Below are 24,491 nucleotides of genomic sequence, written 5' to 3' on the forward strand. Positions count from 1 at the left end.
TTCATCATGTGTTCATCATGTGTCCATCATGTGTTCATGTGTTCATCATGTGTTCATCATGTGTTCATCATGTGTTCATCATGTGTTCATGTGTTCATCATGTGTTCATCATGTGTTCATCATGTGTTCATCATGTCTCCATCATGTGTTCATCATGTGTCCATCATGTCTCCATCATGTGTTCATCATGTGTTCATGTGTTCATCATGTGTCCATCATGTGTTCATCATGTGTCCATCATGTGTTCATCATGTGTTCATCATGTGTTCATCATGTCTCCATCATGTGTTCATCATGTGTCCATCATGTGTTCATCATGTGTCCATCATGTGTTCATCATGTGTTCATGTGTTCATCATGTGTTCATGTGTTCATCATGTGTCCATCATGTGTTCATCATGTGTTCATGTGTTCATGTGTCCATCATGTGTTCATCATGTGTTCATGTGTCCATCATGTGTTCATCATGTGTCCATCATGTGTCCATCATGTGTCCATCATGTGTTCATCATGTGTCCATCATGTGTTCATCATGTGTTCATCATGTGTTCATCATGTCTCCATCATGTGTTCATCATGTGTCCATCATGTGTTCATCATGTGTTCATGTGTTCATCATGTGTTCATGTGTTCATCATGTTTCCATCATGTGTTCATCATGTGTCCATCATGTGTTCATGTGTTCATGTGTCCATCATGTGTTCATCATGTGTTCATGTGTTCATCATGTGTTCATCATGTGTCCATCATGTGTTCATCATGTGTCCATCATGTGTCCATCATGTGTCCATCATGTGTTCATCATGTGTTCACCCAGCTGACTGCTGGTGAATCTTGTTCAGTGACAGAAACGACAGAAAAGGAGGAAATGTAGAAAACCAGTTTATTAACAAGAAAATAAAAAAATAAACTCGTCCAATCAGAGGATCAGTTTGTCTGATCAGCCAATCAGAGCTCAGTAACACAAACAATAAGAAAAACAAACCTTGGTTTTTGCATAGCGTTAGAAAGTGCTGACAAACAAACAAACACTGGTTCAGGCTGATTAAAGATGGCCGACAGCTGAGCAGGAGGAGGTGGAGTCATGTCAGCCATCTTTGTAGTCCTGACATGAAAGTAACACAAAACACTCTTAAAGGTTCAACTGATCAATGATCAGCTGATCATTGATCAGCTGATCATTGATCAGCTGATCATTGATCAGCACAAGGACATGAAGGAAACGTTAAGGTGGAATGGTAGAGATCAATAAAACAATAATAAAGTTTGATTTAAATAAAAACTTGTAAACGCGTCATTTAAACAGATTCAGACAGAAAATAATTGATTTGAATTAAAGGATGAGTTCATGGATTCATCAGGAACGTCTCAGGTTCTGTTTCCTGTAAACATCTAACTCTGGTTCTGATTGGTCACTGATCGTTCTGAGACAGTCAGCTGATTTCTATGAGCCCAGCTGAGGTCTGAATGAGTGAATGAATGAGTGAATGAATGAATGAATGAATGTCTTTCTCTTCCTGTAACAGTTTAATTCAGTCCCTCCGTCGCCGCTCAGCAACCATAAATCTAAACGTCGACGCTCCTCTTCGTCTCTCTTCCGTCGGCTCGTCCTCCTCCGTCTGCTGAGCTGACAGCAGCCACACGTAAAACAGCAGAAGAAGAAAAAGGAGGAGGAGTCACAGCCGGCGGCTCCAGTGGGGGTTCCTCAGCGAGAGGAGGCGGGGCTTCGGGGGGCTCCACCTACAGCAGCAAACACCTGAACAGACTCTTCTTGGAGCGGGGCTCTGTGATCTTCACGGGACCCCCCCCTCCTGACGGGTTGTTGTCGTTCTGCAGGAGGTCAAAGGTCAGGCGATGGTTAATATTTCTGAATCGGCTGACTGATAGCGTTACTGATTTCCGACTGTTCCTGAACTCACCATCTTCCTGTTGAGTCTGCTCATGATGTCTCTGGCGAGCGTGACGAAGGCCTGGGGAGGAAACAGGACGTGAGCGCCGGCGTTTAACGAGAGTGACGGCGGCTCAGATCAGGACTCACCTCCTCCACGTTGATGCCGGACTTGGCGCTCGTCTCCAGGAACTTGATGCCGCAGTCGATGGCGAGCTGCACGGCGAGAAGCAGAGTCTTAACTGTCAATCAGCTGATCCACCAGTGATCAGTCAGACAAGGATCAATAAAGGGATCAGACCTTCTCTCCTCTCTCCTTCGACACTTGTCTCTTGTCGTTCATGTCACACTTGTTTCCTAGAACCATCCTCTCCACGTCTGAGGAGGCGTGCTGCAAACATCGACCACGTCAACCAATCAGTAAACAAACACAACAACCAATCACAAGCAGGACGTGAGGATCAGTAGGCGGAGCTTCTGATCATCTGACGTGAGACTGAAAAGTCAGATTACACCTGAACCCTCCACGCTAGGGCGTCATGTGATGCTTGGGGGCGTGGCCTACCTCCTCTATGTTGCGTATCCAGTTCCTGATGTTATCGAAGGACTTCTCGTTGGTGATGTCATACACCAGCATGATGCCCTGCAACCGGACCAGACAGGAAGTGAGGTCAGGACAGGACAGGAAGTGAGGTCAGGACAGGACAGGAAGTGAGGTCAGGACAGGACAGGAAGTGAGGTCAGGACAGGACAGGAAGTGAGGACAGGAAGAGAGGTCAGGACAGGACAGGAAGTGAGGTCAGGACAGGACAGGAAGTGAGGTCAGGACAGGAAGAGAGGTCAGGACAGGACAGGAAGTGAGGACAGGACAGGAAGTGAGGTCAGGACAGGACAGGAAGTCTGTCTGTAATGAGTGTGTCTGATATCTGATCAATCAACTCGTCAGATGGTGAATATTTAATGGATAAATCAGGTTCAGCTGGTCTGATTGATTGACAGGTGAGGTCATAGTGAGGGGGGCGTGTCTTACCATAGCTCCTCTGTAATAGGCTGTTGTGATGGTCCTGAACCTCTCCTGACCCGCCGTGTCCCTGCACAGAACATCAGTCAGTCAGTCAGTAGGCGTGTTGGACTTCATGCAGATCTGACTTGACGTGATGCATGCTGGGTAGAACAAGTTCATTTTAACCAATCATATTCGAGGTCTATGAGCATGAACATCCCAGCATGCATCACGTCAAGTCAGATCTGCATGAAGTCCAACACGCCTAATAACTAAGGACAGGATCATTCCCAGGATGCAGTTCACCCTCAAACAACCAATCACCTCTGAGCAGCCGAGGATCATGGGAGCTGTAGTTCTAGAACTGAACTCACCAGATCTGAAGTTTGATTTTCTTTCCGTCGAGTTCGATCGTTCTGATTTTGAAGTCGATTCCTGAAACAAACATTCAGAGACGATGAAGATGATGATGATGATGGATTGAATCAGCTGACTGGGCCTCGTTAACCAGGAAGTCATAGATATTTATACCAGAGTCACTTCCTGCCTCCGAGCACAGCTGCTTCCTGCTGGTTGGTTGTTGGTTCAAATCCCTGACCTGTTTGTTCCAGAGCTCTCCCTTAGCCCCGCCCTCCTCAGAGCTCTGCCTTAGCCCCGCCCTCCTCAGAGCTCTGCCTTAGCCCCGCCCTCCTCAGAGCCCAGCCTTAGCCCCGCCCTCCTCAGAGCTCGGCCTTAGCCCCGCCCTCCTCAGAGCCCGGCCTTAGCCCCGCCCTCCTCAGAGCTCGGCCTTAGACCCGCCCTCCTCAGAGCTCGGCCTTAGCCCCGCCCTCCCCCTCCTCCTCTATAGAGAGGCGAAGTCCCGCCCCTCTACTTCCGGGTTATGGGACCTATCTTTCTAAAAAATATGAACGGCAGTCTATGGAGAGATAATAATTATTTTTTGGTCCCGATCGAATTGTGGCATGAATTTCACAGGTGATGTGTGTGAATTTAAAAGATAATTTTTCACGTCAAGAGATAAATTATTTGACGTAAATAAGCTGAACAACATTAGGTTTTGTATGAGATCGCTTAGTGAACTACATCTCTCTAGAGATCCCTAGAGAACTATGGCTGTCTCCTTGTTGAGCTTTACCGTCTTCTTCCAGGACGAAGGCAGAAGCATCAAACGAGGTGACAATCATTATAAATCGGGTCATGTCGAGAGCTGTAGTTACACCAAGGGAGTTTTGGTCGGTTATGTACGCGCCAGCATGCGGGACTTGTAGTTCGTTTAATTACGTATTTTCCATAGCGTTTTACTTAACTATCTTGAGGCAAACTGTGACATTCTTGACATGTAAAATCATTTTATATTCTGAAAAACAACATATGTATAATCCAAGGCACAAGTCGATCGGGACCAGAAAATAATTTATCTTTCGCCATAGACTGCCGTTCACATGTTTTAGAAAGATAGGTCCCATAACCCGGAAGTAGAGGGGGCGGGACTTCGGCTGTCTATCTGACATCAGTCCACAGAATAATCAGCTGATCACTTCATGCGTTTCCATGGTAACAGCTCTTTACCAAACACACTGCGTCTCTGTGTCACGTCCCACGTTCATTCATGCACTCGGTTCTGACCCGAACACTCGACCCGGTCCTCACAGAGACACCAACTCACACTCAGGGGTCAGCTGACTCTCACGGGACGCCTGGCGCTGACAGAGCGTCCTCTGTGTGGACACGCAGCAAAGGATTCTGGGAGTTCATGTTAACATTCAAGCAGCTGAAGCAGAGAGCTGGATGACGCGTTTAGGAACCCCCCGTAAAGACCAGCGCTGTGTGTGAGAACAGGTCGGTCACATGACTTACTGAGCTGTCAGCGAACGCCTCACAAACCTGTTCAACCAGAAACTAATCGACTGTCAATCACACACTCACATGACCGGCCCCACCCTCCCCCACCCTCCCCCACCCTCCCCCACCCTCCCCCCCGACATGACGGTCCTCACTAAGATAGAAATAACACAAACACCCCCCAACACACACAGACTGACAGAAGACACTTCCTGTTTCCAGCAGGAAGTCAGATGAGACACACACACTGATCTGCACCGGAAACACGCACACGCACACACACACACACACACACACACACACGCACGCACACCCACACGCACACACACACACACACACGCACACACACAGAGTGACCAGGGTCCTCACAGAGACACAAGAACTACACTGGTCCTGATCTGACCTTTGACCCAGACTAACCCTCCAGCTGATTGATTGACAGGAAGTCTCTCTCTCTCTCTCTCTCAGCCTACGTCACCCATGATGCACCTGGGCAGCCTCTTGTATTCTTCTTCTCATTGGTCAGTTTCAGCTTGTTTTGATTCTCAGCTGATCAATAGCCTTATTGATCTGTTAGTGATGTCACCGCTGTTTCCTGTGACGTCACCCCACATCTTCGTTCAACATCAGCTGATTGCTCCTTTAACTGAACACATCGGGGTCAAAGGTCACCGCCCCCCCCGCCCCCCCCCGTCACTTTCCCGGAACGCTTTCGGTTTCCCGTTCAGCGGCAGTTAGCTTGTAGCCTGAGGAGCTAGCAGCTAGCCGGTGGTTCTGTCCGGTGGACCGGGAGGAGGAGGAGGAGGAGGAGGAGGAGGAGGACTCACCGATGGTGGAGATGAAGGTGGTGTTGAAGGCGTCCTCGCTGAACCGGAAGAGCAGACAGGTCTTCCCGACGCCGCTGTCCCCGATCAGCAGCAGCTTGAACAGGTAGTCGTAGGTCTTGGCCATGTTCCCGCCGTCTGTCCCGGGGCTCCCGGTGCGTTCACGGACCCTCCGGTGTCTCTCCGCTGGACTCGCTGAACTCACTGGGTCCGCTCCGGTTCACGGGAGCAGCGGCGACAGAGGCAGCAGGAAACTGACAGCGTCAAGCTACCCACAATGCACCGCGCCCACATCCGGGACGGGCCCTTCACAATAAAACACCAACCATTAGATTTAAATCTGACAAAACCCTAAATATACCAATATATACACCGGTCAGCCACAACATTATGACCACTGACTGGAGGACTCAGTAACAGTTAAACCATCTAGTGACAGTTCAGTGTTCTGCTGGGAAGGTTTCAGACTCACTGGAGTGAGAACGAGACATGTGGCGTTCACTGGCATCAGGCACGTGAACCTGACGTGGTCCAGATGTGGTCCAGACGTGGTCCAGATGTGGTCCAGATGTGGCCCTGACATGGTCCAGATGTGGTCCAGATGTGGCCCTGACATGGTCCAGACGTGGTCCAGATGTGGCCCAGACGTGGTCCAGATGGTCCAGACGTGGTCCAGATGTGTTCCACATCATATCAGCTTAGACCTCTGGGCCACATATGTGAGGCCGGACTCATCCCACTCTTAAAGTTAAATTATCGATATTTTGTTGTTTAACATCACAGATTTAATAAAAATAAACACATTAAATATTCTTATGATATATTATCCCCATTAACAACAGCGTTCTAGTTGAAACAGGACAGACATCACAGGTGATCTGACAGTTTAAAGTTAAACCTTCAGGTCAACCAGCTGTCCACCTTTAAACTCATCAGCCACTCAGCGAAGGCCACGTGACCGTCCAGGTGACTGACGCCACCTACGTCACTGTGGCCAGAGCTGATGCGGTGAGACGGACAGTAAAGACGTGGTGAGTGAAACGCATCAGTTTTATGTTTAAGATAAGGTGTCAGCAGCTGGTACACAAAGAATGACTAGAGTCTGAATGTTAACAAGGGGCGCTAACCGTTAGCTATGTGGCTAACTGTTAGCTAACGATTAGCTATGTGGCTAACGATTAGCTAACGATTAGCTATGTGGCTAACGATTAGCTAACGGTTAGCTATGTGGCTAACGGTTAGCTAACGGTTAGCTATGTGGCTAATCGTTAGCCACATAGCTAACAGTTAGCCACATAGCTAACCGTTAGCTATGTGGCTAACTGTTAGCTAACGATTAGCTATGTGGCTAACGATTAGCTATGTGGCTAACGGTTAGCTAACGGTTAGCTATGTGGCTAACGATTAGCTAACGGTTAGCTATGTGGCTAACGGTTAGCTAACGATTAGCTATGTGACTAACGATTAGCTATGTGGCTAACGATTAGCTAACGGTTAGCTATGTGGCTAACGATTAGCTATGTGGCTAACGGTTAGCTAACGGTTAGCTATGTGGCTAACGATTAGCTATGTGGCTCACCGTTAGCTAACCGTTAGCTATGTGGCTAACGGTTAGCTATGTGGCTAACGATTAGCTAACGGTTAGCTATGTGGCTAACGATTAGCTAACGGTTAGCTATGTGGCTAATGGTTAGCTAACGATTAGCTATGTGACTAACAATTAGCTATGTGGCTAACGGTTAGCTCTGTGGCTAACGGTTAGCTCTGTGGCTAACGGTTAGCGTTAGCTAACGGTTAGCATTAGCCTAAATGCGGCTCAGGAAAGGATGGACTGCACTGTTTTACTGTTAAACTTGTTTATTCATTTTTATTCGTCTTGAGTAAATGATACAGATGAACGTGACACAGCAGACGTTTGTCATTGGGGTCGTTTTATTTTTCCGTCTAGTTAAACATCAGTGCTACAGCTGTAGCTGCTGCTAGCTGACCGGTGACCTATGCAGACATATCGTCTTCATCCAGAAACATCGTTTAAAGGACACTGGACTCCTCACTGTTACAGCCTGTAACGCTGTAAATCCTTGTTTTTACATGAACATAAATGAAAGAACTGCAGTGAAATGTCTTCTACAAGCAGCAGATGGAGGGAAACACTTCTGACACCAGAATATCATCACCAGGATCAGTGTTAATAGAATCACAGTAGCTATATTACCTAATCACACAATAATGTTCATTTACAATCATTTGTTCTTTGTCTATGTTTCAGCAGCTGTTGGCGTAACTGTCTAACATCTGGGGCCACACACCAGGAAATAGACTGGACCATCTTGATGGTTCATCTCTGTCCAGGTAGAGATGGAGGCAGACTGGAGAGGATGAAGAGAGAGCAGGAAATGGACAACAGCACATCTTAAACTCTGCTGAGAGTGGAGAGAGTCCAGTTTATGGACACAGTTTTTAAATGTGTTAAATATTTGTTAAAGGTGCAGGTGTGTGTACTGTGTTGACTAAAAAATAAACATTCGCTTATAATACTGTACTTGTTGATTTTTTTTTTTTTTATATATATCTTAATAATCTGGATCAAATCTGGCAAATAAATGAAGTGACATCAGGAACCACTTCTGAAATGGTTTGGCCCACCAGAGGGCCAGATTAGGACCAGATTAGGACCAGATTAGGACCAGATCTGGTTGTACAGTTTGGCTAAATTGTGGGCCCTATGTGGCCCACATGTTGGATCCAGATGTGGGCCAAGTAAGTAGGTTGTGTGACCCATCACTGGACCAGACCAGTTTTGTTACGGGGCTCATAGCAATTATATTAATATTAAATTCTTAATGGTTCACGGATATATTCAACATCTCACTGAAGTCATGTCACGTGTCAACTTGCTTCAAGGCCTCCACCATCATCCCAGTCCCCAAAAAGCCAAGGACTACTGGACTCCATGACTTCCGCCCTGTTGCCCTGACATCGGTTGTGATGAAGTCTTTTGAGTGCCTTGTGCTTTCTCACCTTAAGGATTTAACAGACCCATTCCTGGACCCCCTGCAATTCATCCACAGATCAAACAGATCTGTGGATGACGCTGTCAACCTGTCCCTCCACCTCATCCTCCAGCACCTGGACTCCCCCAGATCATATGCCAGGGTCCTGTTTGTGGACTTCAGAGTCGTCCTGTCTCTACTACAGGACAAACTCTCCCAGCTGACCGTGCCTGACTCCATCTGCAGGTGGATCACAGACTTCCTGTCTGACAGGAGGCAGCATGTGAGGAAAACACATCTCAGACTCCCGTACCATCAGCACGGGTTCCCCTCAAGGCTGTGTCCTTTCTCCTCTGCTCTTCTCCCTGTACACCAACAGCTGCACCTCCAGTCACGAGTCTGTCAAGCTCCTGAAGTTTGTGGATGACACCACCCTCATCGGGCTCATCTCAGGTGGAGATGAGAGCGCCTACAGATTGGAGATTGACCGCTTGGTGACTTGGTGCAGCCGCCACAACCTGGAGCTGAACGCCTCCAAGACAGTGGAGATGATCGTGGACTACAGGAAGAACACAGCCCCACTCCTCCCCATCATCCTGTCTGACTCTACAGTCAACGCTGTGGACTCCTTCCGTTTCCTGGAAACCATCATGTCCCAGGACCTCAAATGGGAGCTGAACATCAGCGCCCTAATTAAAAAAGCTCAGCAGAGGATGTACTTCCTGCAGCAGCTGAAGAAATTCAACCTGCCAAAGACAATGATGGTTCACTTCTACACTGCCATCATTGAGTCCATCCTCACCAACTCCATCACCACCTGATATGCTGCAGCCTCTGCTGAGGACAAGAGCAGACTGCAGCGTGTCATTCGCTCTGCAGAGAAGGTGATTGGCTGCAGTCTGAAGTCTCTCGACGAGCTGTACGCTTCCAGGCAGCTAAGATTGTGGCTGATCCCTCTCACCCTGGACACGGACTATTTAACAGACTCCCCTCTGGCAGACGGCTGCGATCCATCGAGTGCAGGACCACTCGCATGGTGAACAGTTTTTTTCCATCCGCAGTGCGTCTGCTGAACAATGCCAAGCCCCCCCCATGAACACATCAAACCCACTACCATCCCACAGTAAATGTTCTGGTGGAATATACATATATATACTGTGTATATATTTTTGTATTTTGTTGTATTTTTATGTTTACATATCTGAGAGCAAGTTTCTATATTTATTCTATAATATAGTTTCTATATTTTATTTTATTTTATTTTATTTTAGGCGTAACAACACCAAAGCAAATTCCTTGTATGTACGATCATGCTTGGCAATAAAGTCTATTCTGATTCTGATTCTGATTCTGATTCATTTGTTGTAAATATTTCATTTACTGTTTTAAAGTTGATGTGTTTGACATTGGGGTGAATATGTTCTGTCTTTGTCTTTTAAATTCTTCTGTGTTTGTGTTGGAGCTTCTACAGCACCAGTCTGCTTTAACCACTGGACCACAGATGTTTCTCTTAGATTCTCTTTAACTGCCACAGACTCTAATTATAACGTGATTATAACGAATGGATAATTACACTAGAGCTGAAAGAAAAGGACAAAGAGTTTTATTCTTTTCTATTAAACAATAATCTGCATCTAAACAGGATTAGAATTTATAATTAATATTTAAATGATGAAAGGAACTGAAGCATTAGACTTTTATTTATCTTTAATATTGTCCCGTTGCTCATTGAAGTAAACATCTTAATTAGTTCTGGTTGTTAGAAAGTTAATCATGATTAGACAGGAAGTAAAACACCAGATAATAACCGTCTCCGTTCTCTCAGCAGACTGATGACCTGCTGCTCTCTGCTCGTGTTTAATGGATCATTTCTCACTTTCTTCTCACGTTTAGTGAAATGACACTACTTCCGGTTTGTCTACAGCAACTTCACACAACAAGGAAGTGGGCGTGGTCACATGACATCCTGCTCAGATGTTTTTTTTGTGGGGGGCGGGGTTAAACCATAGGCTGTATTATTTTAATATAAATCTTTTATTGAAAGCAGTGAATCTGTGAAGAACAAATAAACTGATTATTAATAATAAGATCTAAACTTATAAACTATGTTTCTTAGGATTTGTTGGTTTCTGACACGTTGAGATGATTCAGCGTACCAGGAACAGAACAGGAGGCTTATATTTAGTGTTTACAGGAAGAACTGCCACAGGAACCTTCTCATTTAAGGAACTCTATGTTTAAGATTCTGATTCTCTCCAAACTAAGACTGGAACACAACAAATACTAACTGTATTAAACACAATTAAAACTTTATTAAAGCAACACAAACAAGAAATAGTTTATGGGACGTTTGTGGTGAAGAAGAAAGTAAAAGCAGCATCAAGTGGTTCTGGACTCTTGTAAATCAGCTGATTGTATTTGGTCTCTGCTGGGAGTCCCAGAACCATGACCTTTACTTTCTAAGTGTGTTTGTTCAGTATTGTTCTGTAGTTTTATCAGAGATTCTCATGTTGTAGATTAGTAAATATTTTTATTTTCTCATTTAAATCTACATTTAGGCCTCCATTTGAGGATCACATCAGAGCTGATGTTTCTGAACATATTTTCAGTAGATGATCAGCTCTTATCACTAAACAACACCTGACTTCTGAATCTAACTGATCAGCCTCAGTGACAAATAAAAGAAGGAACAATAAATATAAAGGTCAGGGTTCTGTTAAATGATATCTTAGAAAGATCAAACACTTCATCATGGTCATCCACTCTGTGATGAGGATGTGGACTCTTGGACGTCTGTAGAGTAGACGCTGGCTTCCATCAGCACCGACACCTCCTGAAGGATGAAGACCAGGATCATGTTGCTGAGGAGACCACAGCCCCAACACCAGGAGCCACACTGGTAAAGCTGACGGTCATCAACCCTGTGTCAGTCTTTAAACAGAGATGTAGAGACTTAAGATCTGACCTGTTTAATCTCTACGACCTGGACGCAGCTCTCTCTTGGCCCTGTAGAGGGCGGAGGATGTTCATGGAAGTAATGTGACTAATCAGAGGAGACCACCAGGGGGACATGTCTCAACCTGGCTTTATTTCCTGTCTGGAATTTCTCTCTTACTTTATTTGCTGAACTACAGGTTGACATTAACACAGGACACACAAACACGTTGTTTCTTTAGGATACACAGTGTACCTGTAAAGGTTCTGGAGTTCAGATATGACCAAATGATTCATTTTCTGGAATAAATAAATACACAAGTCTAATATTTCAGTTTCTACCTTCAGGACTTCTGTTCTGTTCATCATCTGATGTTTTGACTCATTTTCATGCAGACTGCACTTGCACAATAAAACCTCACCACAACTATCAGAACAGGTTTTATATCTGTGGCAAACTTGAACAGCTCTGATAACCCATCGCACAGCCACAGCTTCTACTACCCACAGCTTAAAACCATGTTTACTCTGTGTATATGTCAACAACAATGTTCATTTGTTATAGAGTTACTGTATTCTGACCAAGATATGTAGTGGTAAAGGTATTAGTAGCAGTAGTAGTCATGTTCAGCATAATAACTACTACTGTAGCACAGTGGCTGAAAGAGTATGTCACACCTCTGAATGTTTTTACATCAACATGTTGTAGAAGTCACAATAAACACAACTTTAATAATAATAGTAACTTTTACTTTTACACCATCACCACTGCACTATTGGACTACTCTGCACATGCTCACTTTATACAATCTGTTTGCACAGTACTATGTACCGAACATTGCACTAGTCTAGTAACTTAGATAGCCACTGCTATTATTTATTTTTGCACTGTAAGTTGCTCACGTCATCTGTTTTTGCATCACCTAATTTATCATCTGCCATCTCCTCTATTGTAAATTATGTTATGCTAGTTCCTGTTTATAGTCTACTCACATTTAACGAACAAATCCATCTGTGTAATATGTTCATAGTACCTCATTCCTGCTCATTAACCTGTATATATGGTCTCACCTGTACATAGGTTCTGATCTGTAAATATTGTCCATATGCTATAAAAACAACCTGTACCATACTACCATATACCATAATATTTATGCTACGTGCACCTTACTGCCTATTGCACTTCTGGTTAGATGTTAAACTGCATTTTGTTGCCCTGTACCTGTAAATGTGTGACGACAATAAAGTTGAATCTAATCTAATCTAATCTAATCTAATCTAATAATACATTTTATTTAAAAGCGCTTTTCAAGATACTCAAAGACACTTTACATAAAAAGAACATCAAATCAGTAAAACAATGTGAAATAGAACACTAAAAACACAATAAACTGAGCTAAACATTAAAAGCAATTTTAAAAAGGTTTGTTTTTGTCAGAGATTTGAAGGTAGGAAGGTCGGTACAGTCGCGGATGTGTTTGGGGAGAGAGTTCCAGAGGGAGGGGGCAGCTGCAGAGAAGGCTCTGTCGCCCCAGGTTCGATGCTTGGTCTTGAGTGATGGAGTAAGGAGGTTTGCGTCACATGAACGGAGGCTGCGGGATGGATTGTGGCGATGGAGCAGGTCAGTGAGATAGGAAGGGGCCTGGTTATGGAGGGCTTTGTGTGTGAGGAGGAGGATTTTGAACTGAATACGCTGTGGAACTGGGAGCCAGTGGAGTTTCTGGAGGACAGGAGTGATGTGATCACGGGAGCGGGTGTGGGTGAGCAGACGTGCAGCAGAATTTTGGATGTACTGAAGTTTATTTAAAGTTTTGGATGGTGTGCCATAGAGGATGCTGTTGCAGTAGTTGTTGGAGCCAAAATTATAATTTAGCAATTTGAAGAATCTTGGTAAAATTATTATTATTGTTACCTTATTATTTTGAATTGATTCTGGCCAAAATTGATGATTTGTTAAATTAAGCTATTACCTGAAGTGCGGCCACTCTGACAATCAGCTGATTGGGAGGGAGCGGCGTCATATCAACCAGCTGATCAGCATGTCGCTGATCGCCGTCAGGCCCATCAGCTGGTGTATAGGTCAGGAGCGGTATGTGAGTTGCTCCTTTTTTGGTTAAGTAGATGCACGTTTTTATTTTTGACCGTTCGAATCAAATAACAGTTTTTCTTTGAGTTCATTTATTGCATTTTGTTTTGTTACTTTCAACTTGACACTGCTGTGCGTGCTGCTACTGGTAAGAGAATCTTGTTTATTAAGAAGAAGAAATGGACAATAAATATAACTAAAAGGAATCGTGGACTCAGTTAATTTTTTTAAACGTGTCAACCAAAAACACAAACAAAAAGGGACCTGTTGGAAAGTTGCACTTTTAGTAGTCAATTCTGGAAGTGATGAAGGCGTGAATGAGGGTTTCAGCAGCAGAGAAGGAGAGTGATGGACGGAGTCGGGCAATGTTCCTGAGGTGGAAGAAGGCAGTTCTGGTGATTTGATTGATGTGATGATCAAAGGAGAGGTTACTGTCAAAGATAACTCCGAGGTTGCGGCTGTTGGGGGATGGAGACAGGGTGGAGTTGTCGATGGTGAGGCGGAAACTGTCTTTGGTGTTGTTGAAGGATTTGGGGCCGATAATGATTAGGTCTGATTTGTCACAGTTTAGTTTGAGGAAGTTGATCTGCATCCAGGTTTTGATGTCAGCGAGGCAATTGGAGAGAGTGGAAAGAGTGGCGGGAGTGATGGAGTTGGTGGAGATATAAAGCTGGACGTCATCAGCATAACAGTGGAAATGGAGACCGTGGTGGCGAATGATGTTGCCAAGGGGGAGCAGGTAAAGTATGAAGAGGAGAGGACCAAGCACCGATCCCTGGGGGACACCTTGGGACAGAGGAACAGTGGAGGAGGTGCAGTTGTTGATGTGGATGAATTGTTGTCGGTCTGAGAGATATGATTTGAGCCAGGAGAGTGCAGTGCCAGTGATGCTGAGGGAGGACTCAAGGCGGGAGAGGAGAATGGTGTGATTTATGGTGTCGAAAGCTGCAGTGAGGTCCAGGAGGATGAGGATGGTGAGCTGGCCGGAGTCTGCGGAGAGGAGGATGTCATTGGTGACTTTCAGGAGGGCTGTTTCGCTGCTGTGTTGGGAACGGAAACCGGATTGAAATGGTTCGAACAGGTCATTTGAGCAGAGGTGGGCTTTGAGTTGTGTGACGACAATACGCTCCAGTATTTTGGACAGAAAGGGGAGATTGGAGATGGGCCGGAAGTTCGACAGGATGTCAGGGTTGAGTCCAGGTTTTTTGAGGATGGGGGTGATAGCAGCCAGTTTGAGTGAACGGGGGACTGAGCCAGACCTGAGGGAGGAGTTGATGATTTCTGTGATGAGTGTGGAGATGGCTGGTAAAGAGTCCTTAATGAGGTGAGATGGGATGGGATCCAGAACACATGTAGAGGTTTTCATGCCTATCATAATTTTGGGCAGCTCCCCTGGTGACACGGGGGAGAACTGAGACAGAGGCTGAGAGGTGAGGAGGGGAGGAGCAGGTGAGGGAGTGGGAGTGCAGGCTGTGGGGGCAGGAGAGGAGGACAAGTTGTTATAAATGGTGTCGATTTTTGTTTGGAAGAATGAGAGAAAGGAGTTGCATTTGTCAGTGGTGAATGAGTTGGAGGTGTTGTCGCTGGGCTTGAGGAGTTTATTTACTGTAGAAAACAGAGCCTTGGGGTTGGTGGAGCCAGAGTGAATGAGGTGAGAGTAGTAGGTGGATCGGGCAGTACTGAGAGCATCCTTGCACTGCTGAAGGTAATCTGTATAGGCTTGTAGATGGACAGTTAAACCGGTTTTCTTGTGAAGTCTTTCAAGCTGTCGTTTTAGTGATTTCATTTTGTGTAGTTCAGGAGTGTACCAGGGGGCAGAGTGGGTGAAGGAGACAGTTTTAGTTTTGATGGGGGCTAGCTGGTTGAGACAGGAGGAGAGTGTTTCGTTGTAGAATTTGGTGAGGTCAGAGGGATTGTCAGTTAACGGAGGGGGGGAAGCAGATATTTTACTCACAAGAGAGGCAGAAAGGGCTGAAGGGGAGATGGATTTGAGGTTTCTGAAAGATATTGTCCGTTTATCCTTAGCGGTGGGAATGGGGATGTCCATGTCCATGATGATTGCCAAGTGGTCAGAGATGTTGAGGTTGACGCTGGAGAGGTGATGTAAGGTGAGACCAGTGGAGCAGACCAGGTCCAGGATGTGACCACGGCTGTGGGTGGCAAAGTTGACGTGTTGAGTGAAGTCGAAGCAGTGTAGCAGTTCCGGGAATTCAGTGGCAGATTTGCAGTCAGTGTCAATGTGGATGTTGAAGTCCCCCAGAAGAAGAACGGAAGGTGAGATGGCAGATAACTGGGTGAGGAAGTCAGAAAAGCCAGAGAGGAAGGAGGGGTTTGGTTTGGGAGGGCGGTAGATGATGGCAGTGACCAGAGGAGTGGGACCAGAGAGTTTGAATGTGAGGTGTTCAAAGGAGCGAGCAGCAGGGATGGAGATGGTGGATGTTTTAATGTCCTTCCTGTAAAACGCTGCTACACCACCTACCCGCCCCTCAGATCGGGGTTTGTCCATGTAGGTGTATCCGGTCGGTGTGGTCTGGTTGAGAGAAAAGTAGTCCAGAGGTTTGTGCCAAGTTTCAGTGATGCAGAGGAAATCCAGGTTATTGTCAGTTATGAATTCGTTCAGAATGAGACCTTTATTGTTAAGTGAGCGGGTGTTGAGCAGAGCCAGTTTCAGGTGACGTTGCTTCATGATAGGTTGTGAGGACTGAGGAAGGGGGCGGAGATTTGATAGGTGCACTTGTCGTTTGTTGTGATGACGTACTGAGGAAGTTGCTGTTTGTGAGCAGGACCAGATGGATGGGATAGAGTCAGGAGTTGAAAAGTTGTAGTTGAACATACGACCAGAGCCTCTGTGTGGAGGACGGCGAAGTAGACCAGTTTCTCGGAGGATGTCGATGCAGTCTGGGCGCAGATGGTTGTTGAGTGAGTGGAGGTCGGAGGTGGAGTACAGCGGCTGCATGATCCAGATGTGGAGCAATAGCACGGAGCTAGTGCTAGCTAGTGACTGTGGAAAGAGAGGCAACGTGTACCCCAGGAGTATCCACGGGATAATCCACAGCATAACCGCAGAAGGCAAACAGTAGTCCAGTGATGAGGAGAGGGGCCACTGGCCTGCTAGCCTGGTGATCCTGATGAAGAGGCGAGGTTGTCAGCCCGATATGGTGGTGGCCAGCGGAGGAAACCAGCCAAAGCCCAACAGAACCGACCACACCGGGACGGAAAGATCTCAGGAGAACGGTCAGATGGGCTCGAGCTGGTAGAGGAGATATCAGGGACAGACCGCAGGAATGGCCACCCCGGTGACGGGCGACGAAGCTGTGCCAAGAGTAAGTCCCGGGAGTTCTGAAGCTAGCAGGAGCTAGCAGGACGGGGGTCTTCACGACAGGTGAGAAGCTTGTGCGAAACAGCACTGAACAAGTTAGCTCTAAGAGTTAGGAGCATTCAGCTGGAGAAGACTGTTGGTCAAGACAGTCTGAAGAGGTGAGGCGTAGGTCGAGAGACAAAAACTTAACGATCATTTTGTCAGAGACGGAGCGGCAGCCAAGGTGCACCAGCGTCCGCAAATAATCTAGAATCATCAATGAATGAATGACTAATGACTCATTGCAGTTCTTAAAGTTTTTATGACCTATTCTGGCTTCCTGCTCTTTATTGCTTTCTAGAATTGTTTTAACAGAAATGTAAAGAATATTTATGTTGGTCTTATTCTGTGATTTTTATACTGGGTAGCGTTTGTTCATGTGTACAAAATCTTCTGTGTCTCTCTTTGCTCTACCTGCAACAGTGAGGTCAGCTGACCTTTAGTAGCTTATTCTTGGTTATTTGGTAAAAGGAGAGGGTAAGTGTGTCTCCTTTATTGACCCCTAGATTATATGAATGCAGTGAAATGTTTAAATTGAATAGATACGATAGAAGTTTGTACTTGCTTTGATCTCCTGTTCACTACTTTCACCTCCCATCCTTCACCTTCTCCCCACTGCTCCTCCTGATACTAAACATAGAACAGTTATTATTCAGTGGATTTATAGATGGTTCTGCTCATAGAGCCCACATTTAATATTTTTAAAGTAACACACCATCTTATAGACTAGTGGTCAAATCATACGACACTTACCATACCCTGGATTACGGGTAACTGCAGTACACTATTACAGTTTTTTACACCTTTAACACACAATCCATTCCCTTCTCCAGTTATCAAACTGTCAAAACCATTTGGGCCAAAAGTCAAACTACTGCTCAGTCTGTCTACTCTCACACAGAGGTCACATAAAACCACAGCACATTAATTACTAACGCAAAGGTATTCACTGAGTGACACACTGGGCACAAGTCCAGTGAGTTTTAATTTTTATTTATGTCAGTCACTTGTACATTAATGTAAATAAAGATTAACTTCCACATTAACATTTGATTTAAATGTGTTTGATTGAATTTTTTTGTTGTCTCAAATCAGGTGAAATAGCAAACTAACAGCAGATAAAGATTATATAATTATCTCTCATATCAGGAATACGATCATTCTTCACCACAGTCATGCTGATCATGAGAACACCCCCCATGTATGATCAGATCTTCATGTAAATTTCATGCCGATGTGACCACAGAGAATGGGATGCTTTCTGAAGATCCACAGATTCATTTCTTCAGGAAGTGGAACATGTCAGTGAGTTTGAAGAAGGAGTCAGACAAGCTCATCTTGGCAGTTTTCCTCTTTTAAGCAGCAGCTAAACGCTGAAACAGTGTCCTGTGAAGAAAACAAGCAATATCATTTCTATAATCTGTTCTATTAAAGCATTTTAAAGTGAGGTGTTTCAGTGCAGCTACTTAATAAGGACAGAAAACCTCAAATAAAATAATATTTTCTGGTCTCTTTCTTTTCATTGTAAATAATGTTCTATTCAGACTCACTGAATTTCATCCAGTTCTTCTCTCATCTGTTCAGCAGTAGACTGTATGGCGTTGGCGTCCTCTCTCAGGATCTTACTGACTGTTGTGTCACATTTGTCCAAGTCTTTACAGTTGCTAATCAGCTCAGGAACTGAAAACGCCAGTCCAATCACTCCTCCAAGAGCCTGAACAGAGCAAACAAGGACACATTATAGATCTAGACGAGGACATTTGTAATGGTGTGGTGACTTTACACTTGACGTTTGGCACACTAGACATCTTAGCTCGCTTACATATGCTAACCTATTTAATGTGAATGTAAGCTGTGACATCTGAGTTTATTCTCCTCCCAGGAGCATGCTGGGTATCATTGATGAATGTGGCTGTTAACCTGTGATCAGACTTGAAACCTGTCTAACTCCTGTCTTCTGTCTCTATGGGTTTCTCTGGGTGAATGTTCATGTAGCCTAGTCCAGTGGTGACTCCTGTCAGATCTCTCAAAGAGAGCAACTGTTGCAGTGATATCTGAGGTGACCTGTTCAATGATCAGATGAACCATAGACTAACTAGACGTTCTCACACTGAGCAGATGGCAGCCATTTATCAGTCCAGCAGCTTTAATAATGGGCAATGAATCAAACATCTACAATTCAACCATTGGCCTAATTATACTCATCAGTCTGACTATTTAAATGACATTACTCACTGATATCACCTGTTAATGTAGCTGATACTTACACGTCCAGCTGCTTTAGCTGTAGCTTTAGCTGCAGCTTGCGCTGCAGCAGCTTTTGCTGCCTGTTCCGCTGCTTCTTTGGCTGCAGCTCTGGCTGCTACAACCTTTGCTGCCTCTTCTGCTGTGGCCTTTGCTATAATATATTTTGCTGCCTCTCCTCCTGTGGCTTTTGCTGTTATAACTTTAACTGACCCTTCCACAGCAGCTTTCGTTGCAGCTTTTGCTGTTTGTTCTGCAGCAGTTTTTGCTGCAGCAGCTGTTGTTGCAACTTTTGCTACCTCTCCCATTACAAGTCTTGTTGTGGCTTTTTCTGCACCTTTCTCTGCACCTTTCTGTAAGACCTTCACTGCAGCTTTTTCTGCAGCTTTCTTTGCAGCCTTTGATTTTTTATCTGCTATTTCAACTGCAATAGTTAGAATGAAGGTTGAAAGTACGGGCAAATCCAGCGTAGACCCCTTGAGAAGACGGTCACCATGCCTGTTCTTAGACATCCTGTTGTATAAACTGTCATCCATTTTAAATCCATTGTTTCTGGCTAGTTCTTTCACAATCTGTTTCATGATATAATCCTCTGGAGATTTATCCTGGTGTCCTCTCTTCAGTCCATCCTCTCTCAGTAACTCCACCAGTTCGTAGATTTTCTTCTTAAGAGTTTGGAGCTTGTCTGAAATCTCCTTTGCCTCTTTCATGGTGTCACTTGATTTAGAAGCACCAACAAGATCAGCGGTAATGTTGGTAGCTATACCAATAGTTGATACTATCGTTGTTGCTGCACCTATAAAAGGTATAGCTAGTCCTCCTGTGAAGAATGTTATACCTGCTGCTGTCAAGGCAACTGCAGCACCACCTACAGAGACAGAGCTCCCCACAACTTTAGTGACATTAATGTTCTTCTGACGTTCCTCCATCTCATTGGCCAGTTTCTTCAATTTCTGAGCACTTTCTTCTTGAAGCTTCAACCAAGAGAATATTTCTTGGACGAGAGTTTTGGCAACGTCCATGTTGAGATGACAGTGAGTCTGAAACCAGGACAGAAACAACTATGACAGTCGGATGACTGAATGAAAATACATTTATTTTGTTGATCAGTTTATCAATAATAACAATAATTTAATTCATTTTTGTGACAGTAAGCAAGACTTGTATGAACGTGCAAAGCAGACATGTGGAAAGAGGACGGCAGTCTAAGAGTTCAGACCTTTTTTAAAATCTTGACATCCTTCATTATTTTAGTAACTGATTAGATTGGGCTTCATGGTTTCTATATAGAATAAATACTGGGCAGTAAAGTCAGGCCATGTTCAGACCTCACATTATCACATGTCCTGGTCACGTCGATCTCAAAGTTCAGGCCTACTTGTGGTTCCTAGAACTTGAAAAAGTAGAATAGGAGGTAGAGGCTCCAGCTATCAGGGTGTTGTCCTCTCGTCTCTTATCTAATTTCTGCTTTATTACGAGTCTGCTACTGTATAACATGTTAAATGTGAGAAACTGAGAAATGTATATACAAGATATATTTACAAAAAATAAAATGACTGACTATGAAAAGGAAAAGAAGTTGTAATGATATGACTGAATACATTAATCTTACTTATTTTTATATATTTTTGTATTACCGTTATTCAACTAGCAACTGTCGCTTTATGGGAGCAACAGCAACAAAACAATTTCCTTGAAGGATTAATAACGTATTCTGATTCTGATTAACGACATGTATGTGTTGCTTTGGTGCCTCCTCAGTGAGTTTACATAATCAGTGTTATATGGACTTGTCTTTTCACTCTCTGCTGTTTCTTTCTCTTTTGGTTTAGTTTAATCTTATCTTTGTCTGTCTAAGATCAGAGCTGTTAATGTGTAAACGAGTCCTCCGGTCCGCCGATGGCTGCTCCACCACAGACAGACCACACCAGGTTTCTGCAGCTTTCAGAGGCTTTGAGGTTATTCAGGAGAATATTCTAGACACTATCTGTCTCTGTGTGTCAATAAGAATAACACACATTTATATAAAGCAGCAGATCTGTCCACTCATATGTTGATATGAGGATTAAAACATTGTTTTGCTGATTTGATATGTAAAGTGTCTTTGAGTATCTTGAAAAGCGCTTTTTAATAAAATTTATTATTATTATTATTATTATGAAAATCATCCCTTAAGGTCCATTTAGAGCAGACAGAAATGTATAGTTATTTACATCAATCACACGTTAACTGTATAAATCCTACAAATAACTGCAATTAAATGTTCTAATCTATTGACAGCCCTAAATACAACCATTCAAGTGCACAGTAAAGGCACAAAACTTCATTCCAGCTGAAATATAGAACGTTTAAAGTCAGATGGATAAAGTCTGTACAAGTCATACAGTCTTCTCTTTAGATGAGCTCACACACGTAGTTCACTAATCAACACTCATCTTAATTACCTGAATTAACCACAACAGCATTTATTAACACACTCAGTAACTATTAGCAGATAATAATAACATGTATAATGTAGACAGTCTTTCCCTTCTGTCTGAATAATGTGCAAAAACAAACCAACCCCAATATTTACTCATTCGTTTCTATCCCATTCTTGTCCATGTTTATGTGACAGCGCTGTGAGTGATGGAGATGTCACCTGCAGGAACGTTATCTATCTACCATTATACTCTATTTATAAACTGCTTAATGTCTATTAATGTGGGAGTAATGCTTTATAAATGTATATATATATAAATTTGTTTCAAAGTAAAATGATCAATTTATAAAATAGAGAAATAAAACCTCTTACTGTTGCAGTGTGAGCTGAGGGCGGCTGTGTTGAGGGGAGGCTCTGGTCTGATCTTATAACACGATGGAGGACGTCTCCAAGTGAAAGAGAAAGTACTGAGACATTAATTAACTCATGTTTCCATTATTTCTTGCCTGATGACAGCTGGGATAGGCTCCAGCAGACCCCGCGACCTTAACAGGACTAAGTGGGTACAGAAGATGAATGAATGAAATTCATACTTTATTTAAATGATAACATTAATGTTTGTTTTCCAGCTGCAGCCTCCTGGGGTAACATAAGGTTTTCTTGGTTTCCTGTAAACCACATGATTTAACCATCGTTGTAACTACGTTTACTTTATATTTTATATTATTATATTATATTAGCAGTTAGTTCTCCTTAACAAACTGCCTCCATGGTCAGGGACATGCAAGGACCGCGTGTCTGGATATTTCTCAACATCTTCTTATCAGACAGTTGAACTGAGACTCTTTCCAGTTTCAGAATGATCAGGTCTAGTCTTTAATAATTAACAACCTGAGTGTATATAAGGGGGCGTGGTTCTCCAGACGGATCACAGGAACAAACCTACAGAACATTTATGAGCAGCGTCACATAAAACCTGGCTCTGGTTTGACAGATATGACACTGGTGTGGTCAAGAGAGGTCGTCTTGACACGGCACATGAGGCGCTCCATGGAGTGGCCTCTCATGAGCAAGAAATGAGTGTAACAGAGGTGACAGGTGCAAGTCCCTCCTGGTGTGGGTTCTGTGGAGAACATGGGCAAGAAAACAGTCTTGTTGTGAGAACCATCAGTGCTTTACAGGTGTTATGCATGAAGAACGTGATGCTGACTGAGCAGAGTAGATAGTGAACTGATAACACATGTTCCTCTGTACTGATGAGTTATCTCAGCAGCTCTGTCTGTACAGTTGACCTGTGATAGCACCAGGCTTGTGCACAATTCAGAATTGAATTGAGAATGACTCCTAAATTCCAGTTCAATTCTTGAATTTGAATTGAATTTGAATTGATGTCAAAAACAGGATCTAGAATTACAATTCGAATTTGAATTAAAGGAAGCAGAATTGCAATTCAATACAAATTCAAAGAAATTCATATACATAAGTGAAGTGTTTAACAATGAAGCTTTACAATATATGTCAGATATGATTAGTTTGAACTACTTGTACAGATTACATTAACAGGAAATGTTTCCCCCCAGCAATGAATGTTAAAAGCTCTAGTCACAGAACACATAATTAAGTTTGATTTATTGGAATTGTAATTTTGTGGAACACAATGGAACGTGACTCCATATCCCAGAATGCTTTGCTTTAACCAAGTATTTAAAATGGTTGCCAAACAATTTGAGGTGGACATTTGTTTGAAAGCTTCTTTTCTACACAATTTGATGGTCAACACCGGACTTTTTAAGTTTCAGAAGTCCCTTACAACTTCAGATTACAAACGTTTATAGATTTAACACCTGTAATAACAGCAACATGGAAAATAATAGCAGGCCTAAAAGGTCATTTGTAAATATCTTGCCATAACAGCTTCCTCAGCACCTGTTGAGAGAATCTTTAGTGTTGCAGGAAAGATATTCAGACCAGAACGGTGCAGACTCAATGATAAAACTTGAGGAGCTATTGAGAATTAGATGCAACAGTGTTGCTCAATGAGTTTTGCATTGGAATAAATGACAACTGCGTTTACAAGGACTTTGTGTTATTTGATTACTTTGAAATGAAAATAACATTTTGAACAAAACTAATCAAACATTGAGGGAGTCATTTATTTCAAGAATTTGATCATTATCTTTATGTTGGAACAAAATGTATGCAGGGTTGAGGAGTGACTAGTTATGTGTAATGACATTATGCTATTAAATTACAAAATTAATGTAATTGTATGTGAGATTCAACACATTCTTTCTGTTGTATGACTGTGTGGAATTTCTTTGAATTGCCATGAATTTAATTCCACTTCCTGTCATTCCAACTCGAATTCAAATTCAACTTCCTGTGGGGCGGAGTCAATTCAATTCAAATTCCAACTCATGAATTGAATGGCGGCCAATTCTGAAATTCTGAATTGTGCACAAGTCTGGATAGCACGGAGTCAAACCAAAGAAATGAAATGATTGGAGCTAAAAACAGCAAGACAAACTTAGGACCTGACGTTTCAGAACACCAGCGTCTCCTCGTTCCATGATGATGATGATGATGATGATGATGATGATGATGATGTGTATTACACACAGTCAGCTTCTTATCACCGTCATGTCTCCACTCTCTTGTTAGCTCCTCACAGACTCTGCCTGTGGTGTGATGGGAATCAAGTTACTTCATGTGTGTGTATTATTTATCTTGACTGTGTGTGATTGTGTTGTCTCTGGTGCAACAGTGGAGTGTGTTTGGTGAATCAACGCAGCCTCGCTGGTGTATGAGTGTGTGTTCAGTGGTCAGATGGAGTAGAGCTTGTCTTCTCCGTCTACTCGTGTTGATTATGTTGCCGTAGTGAAGTCTTCAGTGACTGG

At 43.6% G+C, this 24,491-nt stretch overlaps 2 protein-coding genes across 2 annotated transcripts; both read right to left on the bottom strand.

Annotated features, from left to right (window-relative positions):
- Positions 1-866: 866 nt before the first annotated feature.
- rab8b (RAB8B, member RAS oncogene family) lies at positions 867-5,800 on the bottom strand. The gene is made up of 8 exons (XM_084541364.1): positions 5,561-5,800; positions 3,266-3,326; positions 2,919-2,979; positions 2,454-2,531; positions 2,190-2,279; positions 2,039-2,104; positions 1,920-1,970; positions 867-1,830 (listed from the first exon to the last, which is right to left on the bottom strand). The coding sequence occupies exons 1-8, from the start codon at positions 5,682-5,684 to the stop codon at positions 1,741-1,743; spliced, it is 621 nt and encodes a 206-aa protein (XP_084397490.1). The 5' UTR covers positions 5,685-5,800; the 3' UTR covers positions 867-1,740.
- An 11,338-nt stretch (positions 5,801-17,138) lies between these two features.
- LOC311485758 (uncharacterized protein) lies at positions 17,139-20,705 on the bottom strand. Its single transcript, XM_084541363.1, has one exon. The coding sequence runs from the start codon at positions 20,192-20,194 to the stop codon at positions 19,169-19,171; it is 1,026 nt and encodes a 341-aa protein (XP_084397489.1). The 5' UTR covers positions 20,195-20,705; the 3' UTR covers positions 17,139-19,168.
- Between the last annotated feature and the right edge of the window lie 3,786 nt (positions 20,706-24,491).

This window comes from Chelon labrosus, assembly GCF_963514085.1.
Source record: "Chelon labrosus genome assembly, chromosome: 3".
NCBI classification, from domain to species: Eukaryota; Metazoa; Chordata; class Actinopteri; order Mugiliformes; family Mugilidae; genus Chelon; species Chelon labrosus.